The sequence below is a fragment of the Phoca vitulina genome, unplaced genomic scaffold (assembly GCF_004348235.1).
Source record: "Phoca vitulina isolate PV1807 unplaced genomic scaffold, GSC_HSeal_1.0 scaffold16, whole genome shotgun sequence".
Classification (NCBI taxonomy): Eukaryota; Metazoa; Chordata; class Mammalia; order Carnivora; family Phocidae; genus Phoca; species Phoca vitulina.
The window spans coordinates 31,678,403-31,690,250 of NW_022589719.1; the positions used below are offsets into that span (position 1 = coordinate 31,678,403).

The 11,848-nt window shown below is 52.9% G+C and overlaps 2 protein-coding genes and 1 long non-coding RNA gene across 3 annotated transcripts; 2 read left to right on the top strand and 1 right to left on the bottom strand.

The window, feature by feature from the left end:
* Nucleotides 1-5,758: 5,758 nt before the first annotated feature.
* LOC116638739 lies at nucleotides 5,759-7,043 on the bottom strand. Its single transcript, XR_004300715.1, has 3 exons — nucleotides 6,846-7,043; nucleotides 6,431-6,557; nucleotides 5,759-6,342 (listed from the first exon to the last, which is right to left on the bottom strand). It is a non-coding gene; the product is annotated as an uncharacterized LOC116638739 (long non-coding RNA).
* Nucleotides 7,044-7,128: 85 nt separating this feature from the next.
* ZNRD2 (zinc ribbon domain containing 2) lies at nucleotides 7,129-8,482 on the top strand. The gene is made up of 4 exons (XM_032414834.1): nucleotides 7,129-7,240; nucleotides 7,338-7,489; nucleotides 7,620-7,704; nucleotides 8,104-8,482. Exons 1-4 carry the CDS (start codon nucleotides 7,222-7,224, stop codon nucleotides 8,445-8,447), a joined length of 600 nt encoding a protein of 199 aa, XP_032270725.1. The 5' UTR covers nucleotides 7,129-7,221; the 3' UTR covers nucleotides 8,448-8,482.
* A 46-nt stretch (nucleotides 8,483-8,528) lies between these two features.
* FAM89B (family with sequence similarity 89 member B) lies at nucleotides 8,529-10,903 on the top strand. Its single transcript, XM_032414835.1, has 2 exons — nucleotides 8,529-9,674; nucleotides 10,081-10,903. Exons 1-2 carry the CDS (start codon nucleotides 9,375-9,377, stop codon nucleotides 10,357-10,359), a joined length of 579 nt encoding a protein of 192 aa, XP_032270726.1. The 5' UTR covers nucleotides 8,529-9,374; the 3' UTR covers nucleotides 10,360-10,903.
* Nucleotides 10,904-11,848: the final 945 nt, after the last annotated feature.

Below are 11,848 nucleotides of genomic sequence, written 5' to 3' on the forward strand. Positions count from 1 at the left end.
CTGAGGTCCTCCTTTCCCAGCTGCCAGGTGGTTGTTTTTCTTCCATTGTTACAAAATCAATCTGTTCTCTTCCAGTAACTAGAACATCACCTTTTCCCAGTCATTCCCTTCTTATACTCATCTGGAAGGGTCTGGTGCAAGAAGGACAAGGACATTTTTATAAAACTTACAGGGACTCATTATGCCCCCCAGTCTACGTGTGGGTCACTGATGGGGACTCAGAGAGGTGTACACACTGAGCCCTCTGGTTATTCTCATGATCCTGGACTATGTCAGTCCAACAAGAGCACCTAGGTGGTTGAGCCACAATTGTAGGCCCCCCCTTTTTAAAATTTATTTATTTGAAAGAGAGAGAGAGAGCATGAGAGGGGGGAGGGTCAGAGGGAGAACCAGGCTTCCCGCCCAGCAGGGAGCCCGATGTGGGGCTTGATCCCGGGACTCCAGGATCATGACCTGAGCCGAAGGCAGACGCTTAACCAACTGAGCCACCCAGGCGCCCTGTAGGCCCCCTTTTGACTGAGCTGCCACCCAGGAGATGCACCAATCAGGCTGGGGGCTAGGGTTAGGGAAAAGAAAGAATCATATGTCCAGGAATGATGAGTGTAGAAGCCTGAATTTTTATTTATTTTTAAGTAATCTCTACACCTAGTGGCTCGAACTCACAACCCTGAGATCAGGAGTCACATGCTCTACTGACTGAGCCAACTGGGCACCCCAGGGAATTTTTTTTTTTTTAAGATTTTATTTATTTGACAGAGAGAGACACAGCAAGAGAGGGAACACAAGCAGGGGGAGTGGGAGAGGGAGAAGCAGGCTTCCCACCGAGCAGGGAGCCCGATGCGGGGCTCGATCCCAGGACCCTGGGATCATGACCTGAGCGGAAGGCAGACGCTTAACGACTAAGCCACCCAGGTGCCCCGGGAATTTTTTTTTTAATTAAAGATTTTATTTATGGGGCGCCTGGGTGGCTCAATCGTTGGGCGTCTGCCTTCGGCTCGGGTCATGATCCCAGGGTGCTGGGATCGAGCCCTGCATCCGGCTCCCTGCTCAGCGGGAAGCCTGCTTCTCCCTCTCCCACTCGCCCTGCTCGTGTTCCCTCTCTCGCTGTGTCTCTCTCTGTCAAATAAATAAATAAAATCTTAAAAAAAAAATAAAGATTTTATTTATTTATTTGAGAGAGAGAGAGAGAATGAGAGAGAGCACATGAGAGGGGGGAGGGTCAGAGGGAGAAGCAGACTCCCCGCTGAGCAGGGAGCCCGACGCGGGACTCAATCCAGGGACTCCAGGATCATGACCTGAGCCGAAGGCAGTCACTTAACCAACTGAGCCACCCAGATGCCCCAACCCAGGGAATTTTTAAAAATTGGTCTATCTAAACTCCACCCCTCTTATCCTGATCATGACAAAGGACCTGGCCAAGGGGAGATGGCTCTCTCCTGGGGACAGCCACATTCAGTGCTTGAATTGCTGAACTGAGGTGTGTGGACCAGGATGCAGGGTCAGAAATCTTTTTGAGTTTTTTTTTTTAAGTAAACTCTACCCTCAACGTGGGACTTGAACTCACGACCTGGAGATCAAGACTCGCAAGCTTTTTGAGTTTATATTTGAGGAGGCTACTTCAATACTCAACAGTACCACATGCCTGTGGATGATAGAGAGCTTGAAAGGGCCACCAAAAACCTAGACTATTAGCCCATTGTTGAGTAGCTTTTGGGATAAAAGTTGCACTGTTGCTAGATCATCCAGAAAGTAAAAAACACAGATGAGTCTCAAGAACCACAATAATGTGGCCCAAGTTGGCTGACTGGACCGGAGCAGCACCACTGTAACCTAAAAAAGTGTGAGGCACCACCGATAGCCCCAAGAAGGAGTAAGAGGTTCTGTGTATTCAACCCCTCAGGAGTGAACAGGGGCAACACTGCGTACACTGTGGCCTCTCTAGTCCCAGGACAAACAGATGAACGTCGGCAGGAATCACACGTCTGGCCTCTGCACCAGAAGCACAGAGTCTGGGGCACCTGGGTGGCTCAGCCGTTAAGCGTCTGCCTTCGGCTCAGGTCATGATCCCGGGGTCCTGGGATCGAGCCCCGCATCGGGCTCCCTGCTCCGCGGGAAGCCTGCTTCTCCCTCTCCCACTCCCCCTGCTTGTGTCCCTCTCTCGCTGTGTCTCTGTCAAATAAATAAAATCTTAAAAAAAAAGCACAGAGTCCTTTACTTTGTCCCCCCTCTATGATGGTGGACATGTTGCCATGTCTTGTATGAGGAAGGATCCAGGCAGAAATGGAGACAATCTGGGCAATGCAGGATTAATCAACAGCTTGATTCCTGTCAGTTTCATTAGAGAATAAAACCCATTAGCATGGGCATCTACATAAGTGACCTAGTTTGGTCAGCTGTGATTTGTTTCCAGTTAGCTGAAAACATTACCGTCCAAAACCCTCTATTGGGTGGCAGGGTTACTATCACTGACATTATCTACCTTGCATTTAGGGACTCCTTGACGTAGCAACCCCAGCCACATTGCTTTCCACTTGGAGCTGCGAGGTTCATACCCTTTGGCTAAGCTGGGCTTGAGTTGGTCAGTCTAGATAAAGGTTTGTCAATTTTGTTGATCTTTTCAATGAACTAATTTGTAAGGTAGTTGATTTTCTCTGATCTTTATTATAGCTTTCCTTTTGCTTGCTTTGGGTTTAGTTTGTTCTTCTTTTTCTATTTTCTTAAGGTGGAAATTAATTTATCGATTTTAGGTCTTTTTTTTCTTATTAAATATAAGATTTTACAACTATAAATTTCCCTCTAAGCACTGTTTTGGTTGCATCTCATAAGTTTTGGTATGTTGTGTTTTTGTTTTCATAAATCTTAAAGAAGCTTCTAATTTCCCATGTGATTTCTTCTATGGCCCATTAGTTATTTAAGAGTGTGTTGTTTAATTTCCATGTATTTGTGAATTTCCCAAATTTCCTTCTGTTATTGCTAATTTCATTGCATTGTGGTCTGAGAACATACTCTGTACGATTTCAACCCTTTTAAGTTTACTGAGACTTGTTTTATGGTTTAACATATGGTCTATTCTGGAGAATGTTCCATGTATACTTGAGAAGAATATGCATTCTGCTATTGTAGGGTGGAGTGTTCTATAGATGTCTGTCAGGACTTGGGCTGGAGTTGTGCAGCTGTGACTTTTCTTTTAAAGGAGACTACCTTGACGGGTGCCTGAGTGGCTCAGTCAGTTAAACGTACAACTCTAGATCTCAGCTCAGGTCTGGATCTCAGGGTCATGAGTTCAAGCCCTGCATTGGGGCTTGAACTGGGCGTGGAGCCTACTTAAAAAAAAAAAAAAAGCGCAATAAAGGAGTCTACCTTGGTAGAGGCTATTTCTATCTCACTGTGATAATAACATCTTGTTTTTGCCTAGTTTTATTTTTTTATTATTATTTTTTTTTTTTAAAGATTTTATTTATTTATTTGACAGAGAGAGGCAGCGAGAGAGGGAACACAAATAGGGGGAGTGGGAGAGGGAGAAGCAGGCTTCCCGCCAAGCAGGGAGCCCGATGCGGGGCTCGATCCCAGGACCCTGAGATCATGACCTGAGCCGAAGGCAGTCGCTTAACCAACTGAGCCACCCAGGCGCCCCTGCCTAGTTTTAATGTAAGGGCTAGGAGCGTTTTCTACGACAGTGGAGCTGATCACAAGAATTTAACTAGATCTCTTTGTGTCACCTTTAGCAGCGTTGTACACCCACCAAAACTAAGACAATAAGGACCCTAAGAGTAATCGATGACTCATCATGGTTTTCTATGGGAGTTGGTCTGTCTCAAGAGAGTCTCCCTGAGTGGGATAAAGCTCCCTTATAGCAGCCAGGACTCACTGGAAGGAAAAAAATAAAAAAACAAAACTGAGACCTTTTACTGTCATCTTGGAGTGGGTATAAGATTGGTGTGACAGACGGTAGGAAGGACTGAGCTGTAAGATGGCTCAGCTGTTGTTATTCTCCCTTAACAAGCAGCACATGTCTTTCCCCTTACCTCCCAAGTGAGCCAGCAAAATTCTAATGATTCATCTGGTTTTCGTCCGTAGTGGTAGTAAATTTCCCTCCATTCATGTTTAGTGTGTGTGTGTGTGCTGTCTGAAAGGGGATAGAAACTTCTGTACACCCCGGATAAGTCTTAGTACTGATTGTTACAATGGGGCAGACCTGAGGCTGGCCCCTCCACTCCCCTGTCCCACCCAGAGGAGAGTTAGCAACAACCTGGACGATGTTTGGCAGCTGACTTTGAATCTACGTCCGGGTTCTCTGCCGGCAACTCCCTCCCCAATTCGTTCTCATGAACAGGAAATAAAGTTGAAGCCCATTTATTGCTTGGTTGATTATACAATCTGGTCCATGTGTGTGCTGCTGATTCCCTTGGCCTTCCCTCCAAACCTGTTAGTAAACGCATGAGGTCCTCATACTTCCTCATACCGAAAACCGTGTTTCTGTCAGTATCTCATCCTCAGTGCCCAAACAATCAAGAACTGTGAAAGAGTTTCGCCCTATTTTCAAATAAACACCCTATTTCAAATCACTCATTTCAGCCTATTTTCAAATAAACAAGTTATGGTGACACAATTTCATGGATACCGGCAGAAGACGTGAGACTTCCGAGGCAGAGATTAAGGACTTTATTATTCACAGCACCCAAGTGTTATGAACATGAGCATATTTGTCACTTCCCCTTACCCTCAAGTCTCGCCAAAGCAAGGCAGGTGGACTCATATGGATGCCTACACACAGGCTGAGTTGTGTCATAGTGAGAGGAACTCTGAGCTTGGACTGTCCAAGGCTGTTCACTGTACAAACATCCTGGAACAAGACAGTCCAGAACCAAGGTAGTGTCCCTGCTTGCTGCAACTGCATTCATGTGAGAGACTAGGAGTCAACGGCCTCCTACCACCCCTTTCCTCACATCTCACTAAATCCCCACGGCAACCCCGCCAAGTAGGTATAACTGACCTGGTTTCACAGATAAGGAATCGAAGTCCAGAGAAGTGAAGTGAATTACTCCTGGTGACATAGCCAGTAAGCAGCGGATCCGGGATCAAACCCAGGCCAACCTGATTCCAGGCCTGTGCCTTGTCCAAGGGAGGGGCTCGGAGGGGAGAAATGTGATGGGAATTCCCTTGAGTAGTGGGAGGGGATTGTAGGGAGGGTGGGAAGGGTGGAGGGGGGCCAGGAGCCAGATTTGTAGGACCTTGGAGACCATAGTAAGGACTTTGGATTTTTGTCTAAGTGTGATGGGGAGATGCCAGAGACTTTTGAGCAAAAGAGAGATATGACCTGATTTATGTTTTTAAAGATTTATTTATTATTTATTTGAGAGAGAGAGCACAGCAGAGAGGGGCAGAGGGAGAGGGAGCTGAGCGCAGAGCCCCATGTGAGGCTCAATCCCACCACTTTGACCTGAGCCAAAACCAAGAGTCCGATGCTCAAACAACTGCGCCACCCCGGCACCCTCTGATTGATTGACTGATTGATTTAAAAAATATTTTATTTATTTTGTCAGAGAGAGAGAGCACAAGCAGAGGGAGCAGCAGGCAGAGGGAGAAACAGGCTACCCACCAAGCAAGGAGCCTGATGTGGGACTCGATCCCAGGACCCTGGGATCATGACATGAGCCGAAGGCAGACACTTAACCAACAGCCACCCAGGTGTCTCCTGATTTATGTTTTAAAAGAATTATTGTTTCCTGTTCTGTAAAACGGGGTAACAATAGTACCTTCCCGATAAGGCTGTCATGAGGAGTAAATGACAGGGATTAAACAGGAGGGTGAGTGCCAGGGTCTTAGTTGGTGCCAGGAAGAATAAGCTGTTGGCTGAGTGGATACTGGCCATGATGATGACACAGAAGGGTGCACTGAGGAATTTAGGATGGGGCTGGGAGCTGAAGACAGTATGGACCTGGAGGTGTACATGCTGGCTAGAGTCCAAGAATTCCTCTACTCAGCTTGGCCGAACTAACCTGGGGTCAGGCCCTGAGTCAGGAACACTGCTGCCGAAGAGCCTGCCGGTAGATGGAGAGTGAAGAGGGGCACAGGACTCTCCAAGTAAGCAGGCAGCAGTAAGGGTCAGAAAACAGCTGTTCCAGGGAGTCTATGTAGAAGGAAGATGGGGCCAGGAGGAGGGCATTCAATCTTCAGGTAAGAATACAGAAGCACGTGCTGTCTAGTTAAAGAAGGAGGTTGCCAATGAGATTACGAGGGTCTAAATCCTAGCTCCTTCTCCCCTGCCCTGGTGTACCGCCTTAAGGCACTTCAGGCTGCACATCTGGGCACAACTGTCTGCCCCATCTGGCTTCTCCAAATCTAATAAGGGAAAGAAAAAGAACACAGAAGAGGGGTAAGAATCAAGGCCAGTGTTCAGGGAGCACTAGTAATTTTAACAGAGACCCACCTAAAAAAAGCATAACGGTCATAAGCATATCTAGGAGGTCCTTCAGCCTCACCATCCAGCAGGAACCCCTCCGCAACTGCTGGACCCGGACCTGCGCATGCCCAGTACAGCGTTTTCGGGGCTTAAACTTAAAAAAAAAAAAAAAAAAAAGTGAGGGGCGTACTTCGCATCAGTCCCAGTCCTTGGGGTTAAGGGGATCGGCAGACTGGGCCTCCGAACATGCAGAAGGGGGTGAGGGTGCCTTGAAATAGGCTGAAAGGTATAGAAAGGGAGAACGACCCCCGCCTGGCCTGCCTTGCCGGCGGAAGTGAGAAGCACTGAGGACTGAATAGGCTGTACGAGCGCTCAAGGGACCACTTGTTATCATCAAGGGTGTTGTTGATTACGCCACTGCCCCGCCTGCCCCGGGTCCGACCTGTGCGGAAAGGGAAATCCAAGGGGAGACGGAGGCCAGCGGGGATTTCTCATGCCAAGCGGTCTTCTCCATCTGCGGCGGGCGGGAAGGGCGAACCCGCATAGCCACTTTCAGGTCCTGCGACCCGAGCGGCGTTACCCCGGAGACTCCCCTCCTGCGGCCGGCCAGCCCAAAGATCGTCTGCCGGGTTCGGGCTGAGGGGCTCGCCCACAGGCCAGGGTCTCCTGCAGCAGACACGCCCCACTATGGGCAACTTGACGTCTGAGAGGCGCCATTTCCGCCCTCATCCTAGGCCTAAATAGAGGGGGGCGGAGCCGAGCGGAAAGCGCTCTGCTTGTACGTCACGTCCGGTGAGCCTAGTGGCGACAACGGCAACATGGCTCTGAACGGTGCTGGTGAGGCTTTGGGCTGTTGGGGGCCTGTGGTTGCGGGGTGCAAGAGGTATCCCACTCGGGCAAGACCCCTCTGTCTCTTGTGCCTCTCTTTCCCCAGAAGCCGACGATTTCTCCTGGGAGCCCCCAACGGAAGCGGAAACGAAGGTTCTGCAAGCACGAAGGGAGAGACAGGATCGCATCTCCCGGCTCATGGGCGACTACCTGCTGCGTGGTTACCGCATGCTGGGCGAGACGTGCGCGGACTGCGGGGTGAGGAGAGACTCGGGACGTGGGATCCGGAATGGGGCCGCGGACCAGGCCGCACGGCCCTTTCCAAACTCTCCCCTCTGGACCCCATCGCCCTGCGTCTCATCCGTGCCCCCGTGCACTCTGCTTCTAGACGATCCTCCTCCAAGACAAACAGCGGAAAATCTACTGCGTGGCTTGTCAGGAGCTCGACTCAGACGTGGATAAAGATAATCCGGGTGAGAGGCCGAGTGTGCTTGGTGGAGAAGCTGCGTGGTGAGAGAGGCCCGGGAACAGTAGGTTTGGGAGGTGACAGTGGAGTCTCTGGGTGAGGTGGAGGTAAGATACTTTCCCTTTTCGGCTCTAGAGAGGACCATTCACTCCGTAGGAGCACTAAATACTTGTGTGCCAGACACTATAAAGAGTCTGAGCTCAATCGGGCATAGTCCTGATGGGAGAGATGAAGCAAGGGCATAAATAACTCTGGCACAAAGAAGAAAATGGATGAGTTACCTTATAGAGGGGCAGGAAAAACATCTCAAGCATAGAAAGAGCAGAACAGTAAAGAATAAGGAGGTGGCCCAGGGCTGATGGGGGACAGGCTTCCTGACCATTCCACCCACTTTCTCCTCTTTTAGCTCTGAATGCCCAGGCTGCCCTCTCCCAAGCTCGGGAACACCAGCTTGCCTCTGCCTCGGAGCTCCCCTTGGGCTCTCGGCCAGCCCCTCAGCCCCCAGTACCCCGTCCAGAGCACTGTGAGGGAGCTGCAGCAGGGCTCAAGGCAGCCCAGGGGCCACCCCCTCCTGCTGTGCCTCCAAATGCAGATGTCCTGGCCTGCACACAGGAGGCCCTCCTGCAGAAGCTGACCTGGGCCTCAGCTGAGCTGGGCTCTAGCGCCTCCTTGGAGACTAGCATCCAGCTGTGTAGCCTAATCCGGGCTTGTGCCGAGGCTCTGCGCAGCCTTCGGCAGCTGCAACACTAAGAGGCCCCTCCTGAGAAAAACCCTGTCCAGAAAAACAGCTGTTCTCTTGTGTGGTTTGTTCTTTTCTTGGTTCTGAGTGTGCATGCCAGCTCCAGCTCCACTCGCCTTTTTCCTGCCTTTGCCTCTTACCCTACCAATGTGCTCTCCTTGATGCCCTGAGAGATTAGTTGGGCTTGTTTGTGCTTGGTTTCCCCCACTCCGAATGAGGAAGGAGGGAGAGGACTATGAGACACTTTTTTCTGAGGAGGAGGTCATAGCCTCCCTCAAAAGCAGGAACAAGAGGTGTGGACCTCTGCGGCATCCCTGCAGCCTCCTCAGCCATCCAGTGCTCAGTTCCCACTCTTGAGTGTGATTTTGGGTTCTAGTCCCCTTTGGTTACCTTCTCCTTCCCCTGAGCATTCTGATACCATCATCCTGATCCACCTCATGCCCAGCCCAGGTACTCAGACACTGAGACACTGACAGGGCGTCAGGTTGCCCGTTACGGACCAAGTATGGACTTATCCAAGTCTCCTGATCCCCCACCCCCGGGTTTAGATCCTTTCCTTCGAGAGTTAAAATTGAGCAGATTAATTAAACACTTTGTTGTGGGGGGGAGCAAAAAAGAACCTTAAAGGAACCGCGTTCGCCGCTTTTGGTCTTTTCGCCCGCCCCCTTTCTTGGCTCCCTTCCTGTGGATGCCCCATTCCTTTTCTCTGCTTTTCACGATGTGGCCCCACCACCGTAGCCCTTTTAAGAGAGGCCCCGCCCATGCGAAGGGGGTGGGGCAGGGGCGGAGTCGGAGGAGTCGGGGAAGGAACAAAGCGCGGCCTGCGGGCGGCTGCTGGGCTCGGCCGGCGGGGCCGCGCGGTGCGGGGCCTGCGGGCTGCGGCCCGGGCGGAGCGTTGAAGGGAAGGAGGCAGCATCGCCGTCCGCGCCGGCCGGGCCATGAATGGGCTGCCCTCGGCCGAGGCGCCAGGCGGCGCTGGCTGCGCCCTAGCCGGGCTCCCTCCGTTACCGCGCGGCCTCAGCGGTCTCCTCAACGCAAGCGGGGGTTCGTGGCGGGAGCTGGAGCGCGTTTACAGCCAGCGCAGCCGCATCCACGACGAGCTGAGCCGCGCGGCCCGCATCCCAGATGGGCCCCGCTACGCTGCGGGCGCCACCAACGCGGGACCCGCCGCCGGTCCCCTCGGCCCGCGTCGCCCTGTCAATCTCGACTCAGCACTAGCAGCCCTGCGCAAGGAGATGGTGAGTGGCTGGGCCCCGGGCCAGCTGGGCGGGGGGCTGCCGCCGAGCGTGAGGGTCCCGGGCGGAGCACAGCCAGAGGCACAGAACCGGGAACTCATGGCTTGAGTCTCAGAAGAACTGCAGAAGCCGGTTGGGTCAGAGGGGATAGAGTAACAATGATTATAATTACCGTTTATGGCGATAGTTACCGTGTATTTTCAATGCTCTTTTCGTGTTATTTCATTCCATCCTCCTAGGTACATGTTATCCCCATTTTACAGGTGAGGGTCAGTGACTTGCCTAGAGTCACAGCTTGCAGGTGGCATCTGCTGTCCACAAAACTTTGTGCTTAGAAAGGTGCAGGAAGATTGGCTAGGGCTGAGGGTGGCCTGGACCCCAACCCCAGCCCACCCTCAGTCTTTTGCAGGTGGGGCTGCGGCAGCTGGACATGTCCCTGCTGTGCCAGCTGTGGGGCCTGTACGAGTCCATCCAAGACTATAAGCACCTGTGCCAAGACTTGAGCCTGTGCCAGGACCTGTCATCCTCCCTGCACTCAGACAGCTCTTACCCACCTGATGCTGGCCTGTCTGATGACGATGAGCCTCCTGATGCCAGCCTGCCCCCGGACCCGCCACCCCTCACTGTGCCCCAGACACACAATGCCCGGGACCAGTGGCTGCAGGACGCCTTTCACATCAGCCTCTGAAGAGCTGGGGGTGGGGGGAACATGCACCCATGCAAAAGGCTCAGAAACTCACCCCTTACTAGGTACTCAGACTTACAGTGCCTGCTTCCCCCTGTACCACCTCACTTCACAAGAAGGCAAGCCTTGGGCCCCTCAGAGGCAAAGTGGCCAACCCGCTCTCTCCTGACTGGTTAGCTAGCACTGGGGCAGGCATCTGGGCTACAGCCTTTGCCCCTGGCACTGGACCTCCTCTACTCCCACATGTGTGCACCCCAGCTTGGCCAACCTTCAGTCTGGTGGTGGGGCCCAAAGTATCTGGCACTCCCCTCGACGTCTCTGGGATTGGGATGAGTGCCTGGTTCCCATCTCCTTTTCACCTTTTGCTGCTATTGGCAGCTGCTGGCTCAGGGGCATCCCACCTCTGCTCTCTGGGTTCCACTGCTCTAGACCAGGGCATCCCCATTCTTGCACCCACCCACGGCCGGGAGGGCCAAGGCTCCGTGCTGGATATTTAAGTTTAGGGGCCAGACTCTTGGGCACATAGGTAAATAAATACTCTCTCTGCGTTCTTGTGTTTTGAATGCCTGGCTCTGGGGCGGGGAGATAGTGGTGTTTCTGGAAAGTGCGGTCCCGCGCTCCGCCGGCAGGTGGCGCCCAAGACCCCGGAGTGGAAGAAAGGCTTGCCGGCGACGGAGTGCGAATTCTCCCTCCGCCGACCGGGCTGGGGAGCATGCGGAGCTGGCCGAGCTAGTCCCGCGGTCTGCGACGGCGGGCGAGTAACTTCCCCTCTGGCCGGAGATCTGGGAGCCCAACCCTCCCCGCCCCCCCCATCCCCAACTCGCTTTGGTCCTCCGGGAAGGAAGGAGAAGGAGCCGCCTATCTTGAGAAAAACTTTCCACCCCAAGTGGGGGCGGAGTTGGGGCGGCACAGGAAATGGGTGGGCCTGAGCCAGCGGGCCTAGGGGCCCCGCGGCGGGAGAGGGGAAGGCGCCTCCAGGAAGGGCCCGGGAGCTAGTGAGTGCTCTTTGGGTGGGAGGAAACAGCTGCAGAGGCAGAAGGGGGTGAAGTTCCGTTGGCCCACACCTCCCTAGAGGCCACATAAGCCCTGGGCGAGAGGGCGGGGGGAAAGGGGCAGGGCCCTGCGCTCCAGGGCATGAGATCCAGCTTCGGTGAGGAGTGATTGGGTGCCAGACACTCCCATTCTGCACTTACTCTCATACAGGCCGCCTGGCTCCCCCACAGCACTTGGAGCCTTTAGGCCTGTATGTAAGGGGCTTTCTCTTACAGAGGAAACCGAGGACCACACCGCTGGGCCTGGGAGCCAAACCCGCGTGTCAGGCTCGCCGGAAGAAGCCTGCACATTTGGGGATGCTGGGTGTTCAGACCTCCAGGCACACACATAAAACCCCCACAACTCCCTGAGATAAAGAGGAGAGGACCTCGAAGTTACACACTTAGGCGTACAGGCTGCTCACCCCCACGCCCTGTGCACAGTCACTTGCCTCTGGAGA